Source organism: Scyliorhinus torazame, chromosome 1, assembly GCF_047496885.1.
Source record: "Scyliorhinus torazame isolate Kashiwa2021f chromosome 1, sScyTor2.1, whole genome shotgun sequence".
NCBI lineage: Eukaryota > Metazoa > Chordata > Chondrichthyes > Carcharhiniformes > Scyliorhinidae > Scyliorhinus > Scyliorhinus torazame.
Genome location: NC_092707.1, coordinates 271,935,247 through 271,950,956, shown reverse-complemented (window position 1 = coordinate 271,950,956; position 15,710 = coordinate 271,935,247). Strand labels below are relative to the sequence as shown.

General features: G+C 50.0%; 1 protein-coding gene across 3 annotated transcripts in view; it reads left to right on the top strand.

Annotated features, from left to right (window-relative positions):
- hao1 (hydroxyacid oxidase (glycolate oxidase) 1) overlaps positions 1–15,710 on the top strand; it is a 73,723-nt gene that overhangs the window by 43,635 nt on the left and 14,378 nt on the right. For all 3 annotated transcript variants that reach the window (XM_072506072.1, XM_072506063.1, XM_072506070.1), the window contains exons 3-5: positions 828–1,083; positions 3,391–3,563; positions 6,149–6,240. In XM_072506072.1, coding sequence (XP_072362173.1) covers positions 828–1,083; positions 3,391–3,563; positions 6,149–6,240 — 521 coding nt within the window. The remainder of the gene's footprint in view (positions 1–827; positions 1,084–3,390; positions 3,564–6,148; positions 6,241–15,710) is intronic.

Below are 15,710 nucleotides of genomic sequence, written 5' to 3'. Positions count from 1 at the left end.
CTTTGCTGTTTGCCATTTTAAATCGGGAGTTGGCCAATTTAGGTGGCTACAATAGGTATGGGCATCACCAGCATTTATTGCCCATCCCTAATTGTCCCTGAACTGAGTGACTTGCGAGGCCATTTCAGACGGCAGTTAAGAGTGAACTATCATTGCTGTTGACCTGGACTTAAATGTAGACCAGATGAGGATGGCAAATGTCCTTCCCAAAAACCAGGTGGGTTTTTACAACGATTGACAATGATTTTATGGTTATTATTAGGCTTTTAATTCCAGATTTTTATTGAATTCAAATTTCACTATCTGCCATTGTGGGATTTGAACCCTGGTCCCTAGAACATTATCCTGGATCTCTTGCTAGTCTAGTGTCAATGCCACCGTCTCCCCTATTTGAATCCAGAGTTTTTGACTAAAAGGCAGGGACACTATCCAAGGTGCCACAAAGCCTCAATTAATCCCTCAGGAGGTAAATTTAACTTATTCCACTTTACAATGCCACCCCTAGTTCTGCCCACTGCAGGACCAGAAATTCCCACTCGAAGGCGAAGGACCTTTCTCTCGCCCATCAAGCTTTCTACCCCGCCCATGACAATTCCTATTTGAATGGGACCAGAAAATTCTGGCCCAAATGAGTGACCGCTCTTCTGAAAGTAGAGTACACAAAAATGCCATATATTTCATGTAAGACCTCAACAGAGAGTGATGATATATTTTGGGTGTATTGTTTTCTTTTAGAATCACCGTGCTTCAAATATTTGCTCAACAATTATGCTTTTCCAATCCGTAGCTAACACTTCTTTTTAAAACACCTACACCTGGCTGTACAGCTTGCAGGTCTCAAGGCACAGGAATGATGCTCAGCACCTGGGCTACCTCCAGCATTGAGCAAGTAGCCGAGGCTGCACCCAATGCAATTCGCTGGCTGCAGTTGTACATCTACAAGGATCGGGAGGTCACCAAATCCCTAGTGAGAAGAGCGGAGGCAGCTGGCTACCGAGGAATCTTTTTAACCGTGGACACACCGTACCTGGGGAAACGCTTAGCAGATGTGCGGAACAAGTTCAAACTGCCCCCTCACCTCAGGTAATACAATCTGTTTGAAGATGAAAGCTGGTGCTTCGGGTTTTTCTTCAGCAGGAGTAACTCGCTCAGGTTATTACAGGAGAATTATAAAGTTCTGTGTGGGTCAATCCTTCTCTTGCTTTTTCGAAACTTGGCTGTGGGCAAGAATTTGAAACGGAATGTTGAGATCACTAAATATTGAGATAGAGCCGCTTGGATTGCTGGGCTGTGTTGCTGCTTTTGTTCTTACATCCTGGACCCTTCCTTCTTCCTGAAACTCTGGGACATGACTTCCTTTGTTGCAGTGTAGAAGTATGGGGTAAAATATGCTGCGTCTAACAAAGCATTTGACATGCCAGTTAGTAAGTCATTAATGTTTTGGGGGTCAACTGCTACATCTTACCTTGGGAAGTGGACTAACCACCGGCAATAAATGGGCCAACATAAGGTCATCTTGCCTCTTCATGGATGCTGCATGTGGGAACAGAGCATCATTTGTGCGGTTTGTAGTACATAAAAATTACATTATGCATTTTGTCCACTTGAGGCTAACATATGCACATTTTTTTAATACATTTACGGGATGCGGACATCACTGACTAGGCCAGCATTCATTGCCCATCCCTAGTTGCCCTTCAGAAGGTGGTGGTGAGTTGCCTTCTTGAACTGCTGCAGTCCCTGATGTGTAGGTACAATCACAGTCCTGTTAGGGAGGGCGGGAATTTCAGGATCTTGAGCCAGAGACAGTGAAAGAACGGTGACATCTTTCCAAGTTAGAATGATGAGTGACTCGGAGGGGAACTTCCAGGTGGTGGTGGAGGGAGTGAATGTTTGTGGAAAGGCTGCCAATCAAACGGGCTGTTTTGTCCTGGATGGTGTCAATCTTCTTGAGTGTTGGAGCTGTTCTCATCCAAGTAAGTGGAGAGTATCCCAGCACACACACTCCTAACCTATGCCTTTTGATGGTGGATAGGCTTTTTATTTTGGGGGGTGGGGGGGTACGGTGAAGAGGTGAGTTACTTGCTGCTGGATTCCTAGCCTTTGACTTGCTCTGGTAGTCATAATATTTATATGGCTATTCCCATTCTCTTTCTGGTCAATGGATGTTGATTGTAGGGGATTCAGCAAAGGTAATGTCATTGAATTTAAGGGAGCAATGGTTAAATCGTCTCTTACTGGAGATGGGCATTGCCTTGCACTTGTGTGGCACAAATGTCACTTGACACTTGTCAGCCAAACTGGATATTATCCAAGTCTTGCTGCATTTGCACATGGACTACTTTATTATCTGAGGAGTCCCAAATGGTGCTGAACATAGTGCAATCATCAGCGAACATCCCCACTTCTGACCTTCTAATGGAAGGGAGGTAATCGATGAAGCTGCTGAAAATGGTTGGGCCTAGGACACTATTCTGAGGAACTCCTGCAGTGATATCTTGGAGCTGCGATGATTGAACCTCAACCACCACAACCGTCTTCCTTTGTGCCAGGTATGACTCCAACCAGCGGAGAGTTTTCCCCCTGATTCCCATTGACACCAGTTTAGCTCGGGCTCCTTGATGCTATAATCGGTCAAGTGCTGCCTTGATGTCAAGGGCAGTCACTCTCAACTCATCTCTGAACTTCAACTCTTATACTGATGCTTGAACCAAGGCTGTAATGCGGTCAGGTGCTGAATGACCCTGGCAGATCCCAAACTGAGCGCCCGTGAGCAGGTTATTGCTGCTTAAGTGCCACTTGATAGCACTGTTGATGACCCCTTCCATCACTTTACTGATGATGGAGAGTAGACTGATAGGGTGGTAATTGGTTGGGTTAGATTTGTCCTGGTTCTTGTGTACAGGACATACCTGGATGATTTTTTACATTGCCTTGTAGATGCCAGTGTTATAGCTGTACTGGAATAGCTTGGCTAGGGTGCGGCAAGTACTGGAACACAAGTCTTCAAGACTATTGCCAGAATATTGTCAGAACCTATAACCATTACCGTATCCAGTGTCTTCAACAGCTTCTTGATATCACGTGGACTATAGCAGGTCAAGAAGACAGCTCGTCAACAAATTCTCAAGGGCAATTAGGCATGGGTAATAAATGCTTGCCTAGCCAGTGAAGCCCACATCCCCATGAATTTATTTTTTAAAAGGCTGTTAAGAGTTGGTGAGAAATGTTAGGGAATTGAGATTAACAAGACAGATCATCTTAAGTAAGAAAATGGTAACATTGGTCCAAATGATTGTATTCCTATCCCTGCCTCTCTCTCTAGCAACATATTTGCGTGATTATCACAGGATGAAGCCAAGCTTCCTTATGTGAACTATTTGTTTTCAGGATGGCAAACTTTGAGACACTCGATCTGGCATTTTCCAAAAAGGATTATGGGGACGATAGTGGACTGGCCGTCTACACAGCTGATGCTATCGACTCCTCGATAAAATGGGATGATATTGACTGGTTGAGGCAGCTGACAAAGCTACCCATTGTTCTCAAAGGCATCCTGAGAGGTAAGTCGCTTTCCCAACGTGTTACGAACAAGAGGGGGGTTAATTCAAACAGCACTAATTTCTCCTCTCACCAGCCACTATAAACAGAAAGGTGTTTAGTCTATATTTCTCCTTAGATACAGTAGCAAATTTCTCCAACCCCTCAGTTTTGGTGCAATCCAATTTTCAATAAATAACCCCACAGCAGACCTCACAATAGGATAAACTCAAAGGGTTAGTTTATTTGAACATTCTCAAAACACAGGAGGAAGGTTGCAACATTGCCTCCATACTCAAACATTAAGAAAGGGATAGATAAGGGAAATATTTACAGTACAGGGACCACAGAGAAAATAAATGTTGTTTCTCATGTCCAGAATCAAAGTCCAATGACATATTATTTTTCGTAGGTCTACAGGTTGAAAACCAGTGCTGGATAATTCCTTTTTTAAGTGGTGTGTTGACTTCATACAATGAGATAGACATGCAGAACTGAATCAGTCCTATAGGTTATGGTATAGAATTCCAGCAGAAGCAGCATAGATGGGGCCACATGTCCAACCTGGCCTAAAGCTCTTTGTTTGATGAGGTTGCTAGTTAGATGATGCAAAGACAAACTGTGACTTAGCAGTTCGGCAAGGCAATATTACTGGTTCCACAAGCCAGAGGCCCATGTCTCATGATGACCACCTCTCCACACTGCCTTTGACAAAGGGCAGGTATCTCTTTTCTGGGGCCCCAAGACAAGCGGACTCCTGTTAGCCAGCCTGGACTTTGAAATGCAGATGGCATTTCTATAGCTCTCTTTGAATTTGGTTTGTGCAGCCCATTTGTGGCTCTTCAGGGTTAATGATGTGTGAGTTTCTCTGACACGGCCAGGTTTGTTGGGGTGGGGGGTGGGGGGGGGGGGCACTGGCAAACAGAGATTGAGCCATTTTATCTCTTTGTCCAGTTTGAAGTTTTTAGAGTTAGCAATGAGCAGATCGCTATATATTTTATATAAATAAAATATGAGGTGAGGTATTAGTTCCGCACAAAAGATGCCGCATGCAGCAAGTTCCACTTGAGCCCAATTAGCTTTGCCTCCTGCCAAAGCAGTCACTCGGTGAGCTGGAAAATCTTCTAAGGTGTTTTACCTGCCTCTGTAAGTGATCGCTGGTCTCCATGATGGCCGTGCAATCATAAAATCACCTCCTCTTCTTGATCAACAAGCTGCTGGATCTAATAGAAATCCCTCCAGTAAACATACAGTCTATTATTTGTAGGTAATTGAGTGTAACAGTCAACAAGTGACCAAGGAGGGCGGCACGGCGGTGCAGTGGTTAGCACTGCTGCCTCACAGCGCTAAGGACATGGGTTCGATCCCTGCCCGGGTTACTGTCCGTGTGGAGTTTGCACATTCTCCCCATGCTGCGTGGGTCTCACCCCACAACCCAAAAAGATGTGGATAGGTGGATTGACCATGCTAAATTGCCCTTTAATTGGAAAAAAAATAATTGGGTACTCTAAATTTATTTTCTTTTAAAACAAGTGACCAAGGGCAGGATTGGAATTGGGATCCCAATGTTGGGATCAATGAGGGTCAGAATCCCGACTTTGTGGGAAGCATTCACTTAATTTTCCCTTGATTAACCAATTTGTGGCCAGAAGGTGGGCTCTCAAGCTTCAGAGAGTCAATAAGAGGCCCTCCATATTTTAAGGAGATGAAGCCTGCAGTTCAGGTCAGAGAGCGAGCGAGAGAGCACCTCCATCTTGAAGTGGCCTCTTCGCAACTTGTAAAACTTTTAAATGAAAAAAAACTCAGCAACTGGGCCTTTGGAGGGAGAGGCGTGAGGGGTGGGGGATGGGTGGGGATGGCCGGTGGGTGGGGGGGGGGGGGGGTGGCCATGGGGCGGGGGGGGGGGGTGGTGGTGGCAGGGTAAGGGGGGTGTTGCTGCTTTGACTAAAAATCTCCAGTTGGTCTCTGAAAATGGCCAACTATGGCCAGTTAGCTTAATTGGCTACCTGCTGCTCTTGGGCAGGTAACTCCACCGGCCCCCATCCTGACAGTACAAAAATAGTTCAGACACTGAAGGACAAACTATCCTGGAATGAAAATGAAGCATGATATTGATGCAAAAAGCATGTGTTGCCGAGAAAGTCTTATAATCCATCTTAGTATGGAATTTTATTATTCTTTAACAAATTCAGCAATCAATCATGTTCATTTGACATGGTGAAGTAATTAAATTAAATACACATTATTACTGTAATCGTATTAATAACTTAAAACGATACAAAAACACTTCAGTGGAAGGGTTTGTTAATTAAGATAAATGGAGGTATCACAGTACAAGGTAACCTGACTGACACCCTGGATACAAAACCATGCCACCTATAGTCAAGAGGACCTCTTTCAGAATGTGGAGCAGAAAGCTAATAAAAGCATGGGATTGTGAAAGTGTAAAGATGCACGTCTCCCTTGCAGGATTTGACGTGTTTGGAGAAACTTACACTCTCCCAGTTTATTCAGCCACTCCTGAATGTTTGTACAGATGCTGTTATTTTATTTTCATTAGAAACTATTTTAGCCACTGTTACTAACTGCCAGTTCTTTGTAATTTCAGCCGATGATGCCAGGGAAGCGGTTAAGCACGGAATTGTTGGGATACTTGTGTCCAATCATGGAGCGAGGCAATTGGATTGTGTACCAGCAACTGTAAGTTAACCCCCAACCGACAGCCAATATTATTATATTCAGACATGTAATGGAAGATTTTGTTGCGGCTATCAGTTGATGTTAGGCCCTTTAGGATTCTGGGCATTAACACAATGGTACCAATAATGTCCACAGCGGGCAGAATGCATCACCAGATGCCAGACCTGAGGTCTGCAATGCATTTGAGATGTTTGCAGTACATCAATACCTGGACAGTGTAGATAGAGAGAAACTGTTCCCGCTCACAAAAGGATCAAAAACCAGAGGGCACAAATTTAAAGTAATTCACAAAAGAAGCAAGTGTGATGTGAGAAAAAGGCTTGTTCAAAGAGCGAGTGGTTGGGGTCAGGAATGCACTGCCTGGAAGTGGTGTGCAGGCAGGTTCAATCGAGACACTTAAGAGGGCATTGGATGATTACTTGAAGAGAAACAATGTGCAGGGTTGCGGGGAAAAGGCAGGAGAAATGATACTAAGTCAGAATGCTCATTTACAGAGCCAGTACAGACACAATGGACCCAATGGCCTTCTTCTGCACGATAGCATTCTGTGTGTCTGTGAATATTGGGGGCCAGTGTGAATGACACTTGGATACTGTGCATAAGAGACATGCAAGACTCTCACCCCACTTTCAGTGACATTCAGACAATTATTCTGTAATGCAGCTCAACCACCATAGTTAATGAAAATGAAATGAAAATCGCTTATTGTCACAAGTAGGCTTCAATGAAGTTACTGTGAAAAGCCCCTAGTCACCACATTCCGGCGCCTGTTCGGGGAGGCTGTTACGGGAATTGAACCGTGCTGCTGGCCTGCCTTGGTCTGCTTTCAAAGCCAGCGATTTAGCCCTGTGCTAAATAGCCCCTTCTTAATGTCACAAGTAGGCTTCAAATTAAGTTACTGTGAAAAGCCCCTAGTCGCCACATTCCGGCGCCTGTTCGGGGAGGCTGGTACAGGAATTGAACCGTGCTACTGGCCTGCCTTGGTCTGCTTTAAAAGCCAGCGATTTAGTCCAGTGTGCTAAACCAGTCACCTAATTATTTTTATTTATCCTTGGGACGTGGACACCAGTGGTAAAGCCCGCATTTGTTGTCCATCCTTAAGAAGGTGCCTTCTTGAACTGTGGCAGTCCATGTGGTGTAGGTCCGTCCACAATGTGTTAGGAAGAGGGTTCCAGGATTTTGACCCAGCAGCAGTGAAGGAACAGTGATCCAGTTCCAAATCATGATGGGGTGAAACTTGAGGGAAACTTAAAGCTGGTGGTATTCTCTAATGCCTGCTGACTTTGTCCTTCTAGGTGGAAGAAGTCCGAAGGCATTGTTGAGGGATACTTCGTGTGTTGTAGTCCTGGGGGAGGTGTCCTGTGAAATTGAGGGGACTGTTATCACTCATGTGCTGATGATGGAGGGAGTGAATGTTGAAGGTGGTGGATGGGGTGCCTGCCAAGTGAGCTACTTTGTCCTGTTTGATGTTGCGCGTCTTGAGTTTGTTGGAACTGCACTCATCCACACAGTGGAGAGGTTCCCATCACACTCCTGACTTGTACCTTGTGGATGCTGGATGATGGGGGGGTCAAAATTTGCTACAGAATTCCAAGATCGTGATTTTCAAGTCGCGCCTGCCCTGAGAATGGTCCATCAAATTATCCGTCCCGTATGTGACAATGCCTACCACAGTACATGGCTAGTTCAGTTCAGGTTCTAGTCAATGTGGACGACTGCGTGCCAAAGAAAGTAGTATGTACGTTCCCCAACCGGAAACCATGGCTTAATCGGGAGATTGACTCCCTACTGAAGGCCAGGTCTAAGGCTTTCAAGGCAGGCGATCCTGACCTATACAAGAAATCCAGGTATGACCTCCGCAAAGTCATCCAGGATGCCAAGAAACAATATCAGACCAAGCTGGAGTTAGAGACTAATGTTACAGACTCTCGTCGGTTGTGGCAAGGCCTAAACAACATAATGGGCTACAAAGTGAAGCCGAGCAGTATCTCCGGCAGCAGTGCACCCCTCCCCGATGAACTCAATGCATTCTATGGTCGGTTCGAGCAGGAAACCGTTAAGTCGCTGTCGACTGTCCCAGCAGCCCCGGACAGACCCATACCCACCGTCACAGCTTCCGAAGTCAGATCGGCCTTCCTGAAAGTGAATCCTGGGAAGGCGATGGGTCCACGTGGGATCCCTGGTCGTGCACTCAGAGCCTGTGTGGACCAGCTGGCAGATGTGTTCGCGGACATCTACAACCTCTCCCTACTCCGTTCCAAGATCCTCAACTGCTTCAAGAAGACCACCATCATACCAGTGCCATAGAAGAACCAGGCAACGTGCCTCACTGACTACTGTCCGGTGGCCCTGACATCAATTGTAATGAAGTGTTTCGAGAGGTTGGTCATGAGGCACATCAACACCATACTCCCAGAATGCCTAGATTTACTGCAGTTCGCATACCACCGCAATCAGTACACAGCAGAAGCCATCTCCCTTGCCCTACACTCATCCCTGGAGCATCTCGACAACAAGGACTCCTACATCAGACTCCTATTCATTGACTACAGCTCCATATTCAGCACCATAGTCCCAGCCAAGCTCATATCAAAGCTCCAAAACCTAGGACTTTGCTCCTCACTCTGCAACTGGATCCTCGACTTTCTGACCCACAGACCACAGTCAGTGAGAGTAAACAACAACACCTCCTCCACGATAGTCCTCAATACCGGCACCCCACAGGACTGCGTACTTAGCCGGCTACTATACTCCCTATACCCCTATACGCACATGACTGCATGGTAAAATTTGGCTCCAATTCCATCGACAAGTTTGCTGACGACACGATCGTAGTGGGTCGGATCGCGAACATCGACAAGTCAGAATACAGGAGGGAGATAGAGAACCCAGTGGAGTGGTGTAATGACAACAATCTCTGCCTCAATGCCAGCAAAACTAAAGAGCTGGTAATTCGCTTCAGGAAACAAAATATTGTGCACACCCCTGTCTGCATCAATGGTGCTGAGGTGGAGATGGCTGACAGCTTCAAATTCATCACCAAAACTCTGTCCTGGACCACCCACGTCGACGTTACGACCAAGAAAGCACAACAGCGCCAATACTTCCTCAGGAAACTATGGAAATTTGACATGTCCACATTGACTCTTTGTAGCGCACAAAGACTCCGAGAGACGAATAGAGTGAAGTCGATGAGGCTTTATTAAACGTGACTGTTTCCCCCGCAGTTCGGCAGTAGACTGCCTGCGGGGGAGGACTCCAGGTACTTATACTCCGCCTTCAGGGCGGAGCTAGAGGTCAACGTCCAACCAGGACCCGGGATCTGTCAGCCAATGACATCATGGCTGCACAGTCCCACATGACCCCTAATGCATACTACCACATTCACCCCTTGTTAAAAATGAACCCGGCGGGGTGATGCTTCGCATGGTGGTAAGGGTTTACAAGGCTGGTCCTGGGGGGAAAACTTTCACATGTTATAACAGTATGTACAAGGTTTTTTTTTTTGTTTCAAACTATTTACAGTAATCGTCAGAAAAAGACAAAAAGTTCTCGTTAAAAGTCCACATTGTACTGTTAGATCGACGCCACGAGTCGGTCGGGCGGTCTGGGCGTCCGTGTCGATCGCCTCGGCCCCGGTGGTGGTGGTGCTTGTTCCGGTGTTGTCTTCTCCGGGAGCCTTACGGTTTCAGCTTGGGCTTTATTCCTGGTCGGGCCTGGGAGGAGGACTGATCCTCCTGGGAAGGGGGTGGTCGCGGGGTGCGGCGGTGGCAGGAAGAGGGGGGTTGGGTGATTGGTGTCGGGGGGGGGGGGGTGTGTTGCCGGCGGGCGCCAGATCTCGCAGAGAGACCGTGTCCTGTCGGCCGTCGGGGTACTCCACGTAGGCGTACTGCGGGTTCGCGTGAAGGAGGTGAACCCTGTCGACCAACGGGTCCGACTTGTGCGCCCGCACGTGCTTTCGGAGCAAGATGGGTCCTGGGGCCGCCAGCCAGGTCGGCATCGACGTTCCAGAGGAGGACTTCCTGGGGAAGACAAGGAGGCGCTCATGAGGCGTTTGATTAGTGCTAGTACATAGTAGTGACCGGATGGAGTGGAGGGCGTCCGGAAGGACCTCCTGCCACCGGGAAACAGGGAGGTCCCTGGACCGTAGGGCCAGTAGGACGGTCTTCCAGACCGTGCCGTTCTCCCTCTCTACTTGCCCGTTCCCCCGGGGGTTGTAGCTGGTCGTCCTGCTCGAGGCGATCCCATTGCTGAGCAGGAACTGGCGCAGCTCGTCACTCATGAAAGAGGACCCCCTGTCGCTGTGGACGTATGCGGGGCAACCGAACAGTGTGAATATGGTGTTCAGGGCTTTAATGACTGTGGCCGCAGTCATGTCAGAACAGGGGATGGCGAATGGGAAGCGGGAGTACTCGTCCACCACATTAAGGAAGTATATGTTGCGGTCGGTGGAGGGGAGGGGTCCTTTGAAATCCAGACTAAGGCGTTCAAAGGGGCGGGAAGCCTTAATCAGGTGCGCACCATCCGGCCTGAAAAAATGCGGTTTGCACTCTGCGCAGTTGTGGCAGTTCCTTGTGACTGTACGGACCTCCTCTAAGGAGTATGGGAGGTTGCGGGACTTGATAAAGTGGAAAAACCGAGTGACCCCCGGGTGGCAGAGGTCCTCGTGGAGGGTTTGGAGGCGGTTGATTTGTGCGTTGGCACATGTGCCGCGGGATAGGGCATCGGACGGCTCGTTCAGCTTTCTGGGACGATACAAGATCTCGTAGTTGAAGGTGGAGAGCTCGATCCTCCACCTTAAGATCTTGTCGTTTTTGATTTTGCCCCACTGTGCATTATCGAACATGAAGGCTACCGACCGTTGGTCGGTGAGGAGAGTGAATCTCCTGCCGGCCAGGTAATGCCTCCAATGTCGCACAGCTTCCACTATGGCTTGGGCTTCCTTTTCCACTGAGGAGTGGCGGATTTCTGAAGCGTGGAGGGTTCGGGAAAAAAAGGCCACGGGTCTGCCCGTTTGGTTAAGGGTGGCCGCTAGAGCTACGTCGGAGGCGTCGCTCTCGACCTGGAAGGGGAGGGACTCGTCGATGGCGCGCATCGTGGCCTTTGCGATATCCGCTTTGATGCGGCTGAAGGCCTGGCAAGCCTCTGTCGACAGAGGGAAGGTCGTGGTCTGTATTAGAGGGCGGGCCTTGTCTGCGTACTGGGGGACCCACTGGGCGTAGTATGAAAAGAACCCCAGGTAGCGTTTCAGGGCTTTTGAGCAGTGCGGGAGGGGAAATTCCATGAGGGCGCGCATACGTTCGGGATCGGGGCCTATTATCCCATTGCGCACTACGTAGCCCAGGATGGCTAGCCGGTTGGTGCTAAAAACGCACTTGTCCTCGTTGTACGTGAGGTTCAAGGCTTTAGCGGTCTGGAGGGATTTTTGGAGGTTGGCGTCGTGGTCCTGCTGGTTGTGGCCGCAGATGGTTACATTGTCGAGATACGGGAACGTGGCTCGCAACCCGTGTTGATCAACCATTCGGTCCATCTCTCGTTGGAAGACCGAGACCCCGTTTGTGACGCCAAATGGGACCCTTAGGAAATGGTATAATCGCCCGTCTGCCTCGAAGGCTGTGTACTTGCGGTCACTTGGGCGGATGGGGAGCTGATGGTAGGCGGACTTGAGGTCCACGGTGGAGAAGACTTTATATTGGGCAATCCGATTGACCATGTCGGATATGCGGGGGAGAGGGTACGCGTCTAGTTGTGTGTACCAGTTGATGGTCTGGCTATAGTCTATGACCATCCTTTGCTTCTCCCCTGTCTTCACTACTACCACCTGTGCTCTCCAGGGACTATTGCTGGCCTGGATTATGCCTTCCTTTAGTAGCCGCTGGACTTCGGACCGAATGAAGGTCCGGTCCTGGGCGCTGTACCGTCTGCTCCTAGTGGCGATGGGTTTGCAATCCGGGGTGAGGTTCGCAAACAAGGACGGGGGTTGCACCTTGAGAGTTGCGAGGCCGCAGATAGTGAGTGGGGGTATTGGGCCGCCGAATTTGAAGGTAAGGCTCTGTAGATTGCACTGGAAGTCTAATCCCAGTAATGTGGGGGCGCAGAGTTGGAGAAGGACGTGGAGCCTGTAGTTTTTGAACTCCCTCCCCTGCACCGTAAGGGTAACTATGCAGAAAACTTTGATCTGTACGGAGTGGGATCCTGCAGCTCGGGAAATCTTTTGTGCGCTGGGATGGGTGGTCAAAGAACAGCGTCTTACCGTGTCGGGGTGGATAAAGCTCTCCCTGCTCCCGGAGTCGACTAGGCATGGTGTCTCGTGCCCGTTTATCAGCACCGTTGTCGTCGTCATCTGGAGTGTCCGGGGCCGAGCTTGGTCCAGCGTTATTGAAGCGAGACGTGGTTGTAGTAGTTGAGCGTCTTCTTCGAACCCCGTGGAGCCGTTGACACTGGGGTCCAATGTTGCCGTCCAAGATGGCGTCGGGGATGAACAAAATGGCTGCCCCCATGCATCGCACATGGCTGGGGGGTCACAAGATGGCGGCGGGGGTGGACAAAATGGCCGCCCCCATGCGTCGTACAGGTCTGGGGTGGTCCAAGATGGCGGCGCCCTTCCTCCCCTCGTGGTGGCCGGGACCCAAAATGGCGGCGTCTGCGGGTCGCACATGGGGCGCTGGGGGGGTTGGGGTGCGTTAGGAACGCGCGGGGCTCCCTCATCTCTGGGGACAGCGGTGGTCGGGACCCAAAGTGGTAGCGCCGGCGGGTCATACGTGGGGCGCAGGGGGGGGGGGTTTGGGGGGCGTTAGAGACGCGCAGAACTCCCTCTTCTCCGTGGAGAGTGGTGGTCGGGACCCAAAGTGGAAGCGCCAGCGGGTCGTACATGGGGCGCTGGGGGGGGGGGTTGGGGAGCGTAAGCGGCGTGCAGGGCTCCCTGTTCTCCCGGGACAGCGGTGACCTCGCGGGACCGGCACACAACCGCAAAATGGCCCTTTTTCCCGCAGCTCTTGCAGATCGCTGCGCGGGCCGGGCAGCGCTGCCGGGGGTGTTTCGCCTGGCCGCAGAAATAGCAGCGGGCGCCCCCGGTGCGACTTGGCGTTTGGACTGCGCAAGCCTGTGGGATGTCCGGGGGGGGGGGGGGGTGGGTTTGTTGCGACGGGTACGTATGGAGCCCAATGGGCTGCTGCGCGGTCGGGGCCGTAGGCGCGGGTATTTCGCGCAACCACGTCGAGGGAGGCTGCTAGGGCCCGTGCCTCTGAGAGTCATAGCGACTCTTTTTCTAGAAGTCTTTGGCGGATTTGGGAGGAGTTCATACCTGCCACAAAAGCATCGTGCATTAACATGTCCGTGTGTTCAATTGCGTTTACCGACGAGCAGCTGCAGGCTCGTCCCAAAATTAGTAGCGCGGCGTAGAATTCATCTATCGATTCTCCGGGACTTTGCCGTCTCGTTGCGAGTTGATAGCGGGCGTAGATCTGGTTTACTGGGCGGACATAGAGACTTTTCAGTGCTGCGAACGCCGTCTGGAAATCCTCTGCGTCTTCGATGAAAGAGAAAATCTCCGTGCTTAACCTCGAGTGCAGGACCTGTAGTTTTTGGTCTTCTGTGACCCGGCCGGTGGCCGTTCTGAGGTAGGCCTCGAAACAAGTCTGCCAATGCTTGAAAGCTGCTGCCGCGTTCACTGCGTGGGGGCTGATCCTCAGGCATTCCGGGATGATCCTGAGCTCCATAGTCCTTTTTAAGCACGCTTAATAAATTGTAGCGCACAAAGACTCCGAGAGACAAATAGAGTGAAGTCGATGAGGCTTTATTAAGCGTGACTGTTTCCCCCGCAGTTCGGTAGTAGACTGCCTGTGGGGGAGGGCTCCAGGTACTTATACTCCACCTTCAGGGCGGAGCTAGAGGTCAACGTCCAACCAGGACCCGGGATCTGTCAGCCAATGATATCATGGCTGCACAGTCCCACATGACCCCTAATGCATACTACCACACTCTTATCAACTTTTACAGTTGCACCATAGAAAGCATCCTATCGGGCTGCATCACAGCCTGGTATGGCAACTGCTCGGCCCAAGACTGCAAGAAACGTCAGAGAGTCGTGAACACCGCCCAGTCCATTACATGAACCCGCCTCCCATCCATTGACTCTGTCTACACCTCCCGCTGCCTTGGAAAAGCAGGCAGCATAATCAAATCCTTTCCTTCCTGGATTATTCTCTCTTCTAACTTCCATCTGGCAGGCGATACAAAGGGCTGAGAACACGCACAAACATATTCAGAAACTGCTTCTTCCCTGCTGATAACAGACTCCTAAATGACCCTCTTATGGATGATTTGATAAATACTACACTCCTGTATGCTTCACCCGATTTTAATAATAAAGGAACTGATTCAAAAGGAGTTTCTGCATCAGGTCTCCCAGCCACTCTGCCCTAGCAGCCCCAGTGCTTTCCCTCCTCTCCCCACCCCAATATCTTATCCACCTCAGAGTGGTGAAGGGTAACGGAGAGGGAAACGCTGCAGCTAATGTGTATACTGCTATCTCCCACAATCAGCAGTGCAGTAATGACCAGATAATGGGTTATGATATTTGAATTCAGGGCAATGTAACTGGGGGCTACCCCAAAGATGCATTGAGGAACCCCCACTGCCCCTCCACCCTACAAAGGTTTCCAGGTAAGGATGTGTGGCAATTGCCCAGAAGTTCAAACTTCTTTTGGACGATTGCCCTGCACTGGGAACCATGAAATATTGCAATTTAAATCGCAAACCTCTGATGATTCCTTTTGTCCTATATCAGTAGATAGCCAGGTAACGTTAGAAGAATTAAAATCACTTCCAGCTTTTGGGTAACTATTGTACAGACCCACACAGTGCCCCATGCAGGGGACTCCCCACAACCAGCTGAAACCCCAGGGGACTCCCCCAACCCTCATCTACCCACGCATAGGACTCCTCTTCCCCCTCCCTGGTGCCCCCCCCGTGCCGCGCCATGGGACTACCCTCTACAGGACAGGCTCCCCGACGAGACCCCATCTCCCCTGGGATTCCTGGCTACCCCCCCCCCCTGACTATGCCCCTCAAAGGACTCCCAGTACCCCCGGGATTCTTTCCCCACCAGGCACCATCCTACTGGACTCCTCCATCCCCTGACAAACCCCCACGAGACTCCACCCCTAACCCCATGGGACTTTTAAGAGACTCCACCCTCCTCGCCCCGTTCCCAACTTTCGGCCCCATTTCCGAGTGGCAGCCTGCCTGACCCCACACCCAATGCCCAGCACCTCCCTCACCCCACCACCAATTGCTTGACAACCAGCCCCCCACAACCAAATGCCCGGCCAACTCCATCCCTCAAATGACAGACCTTCCTTCTCCCTCGCTTGAATATGGCTCTACCATCAAAGCTCTCTGATTTATGGCCATTGATGTGTTATACATTGTGCATGGCTCCTTGCATCCGACTCTGAAGCCCTCAATAG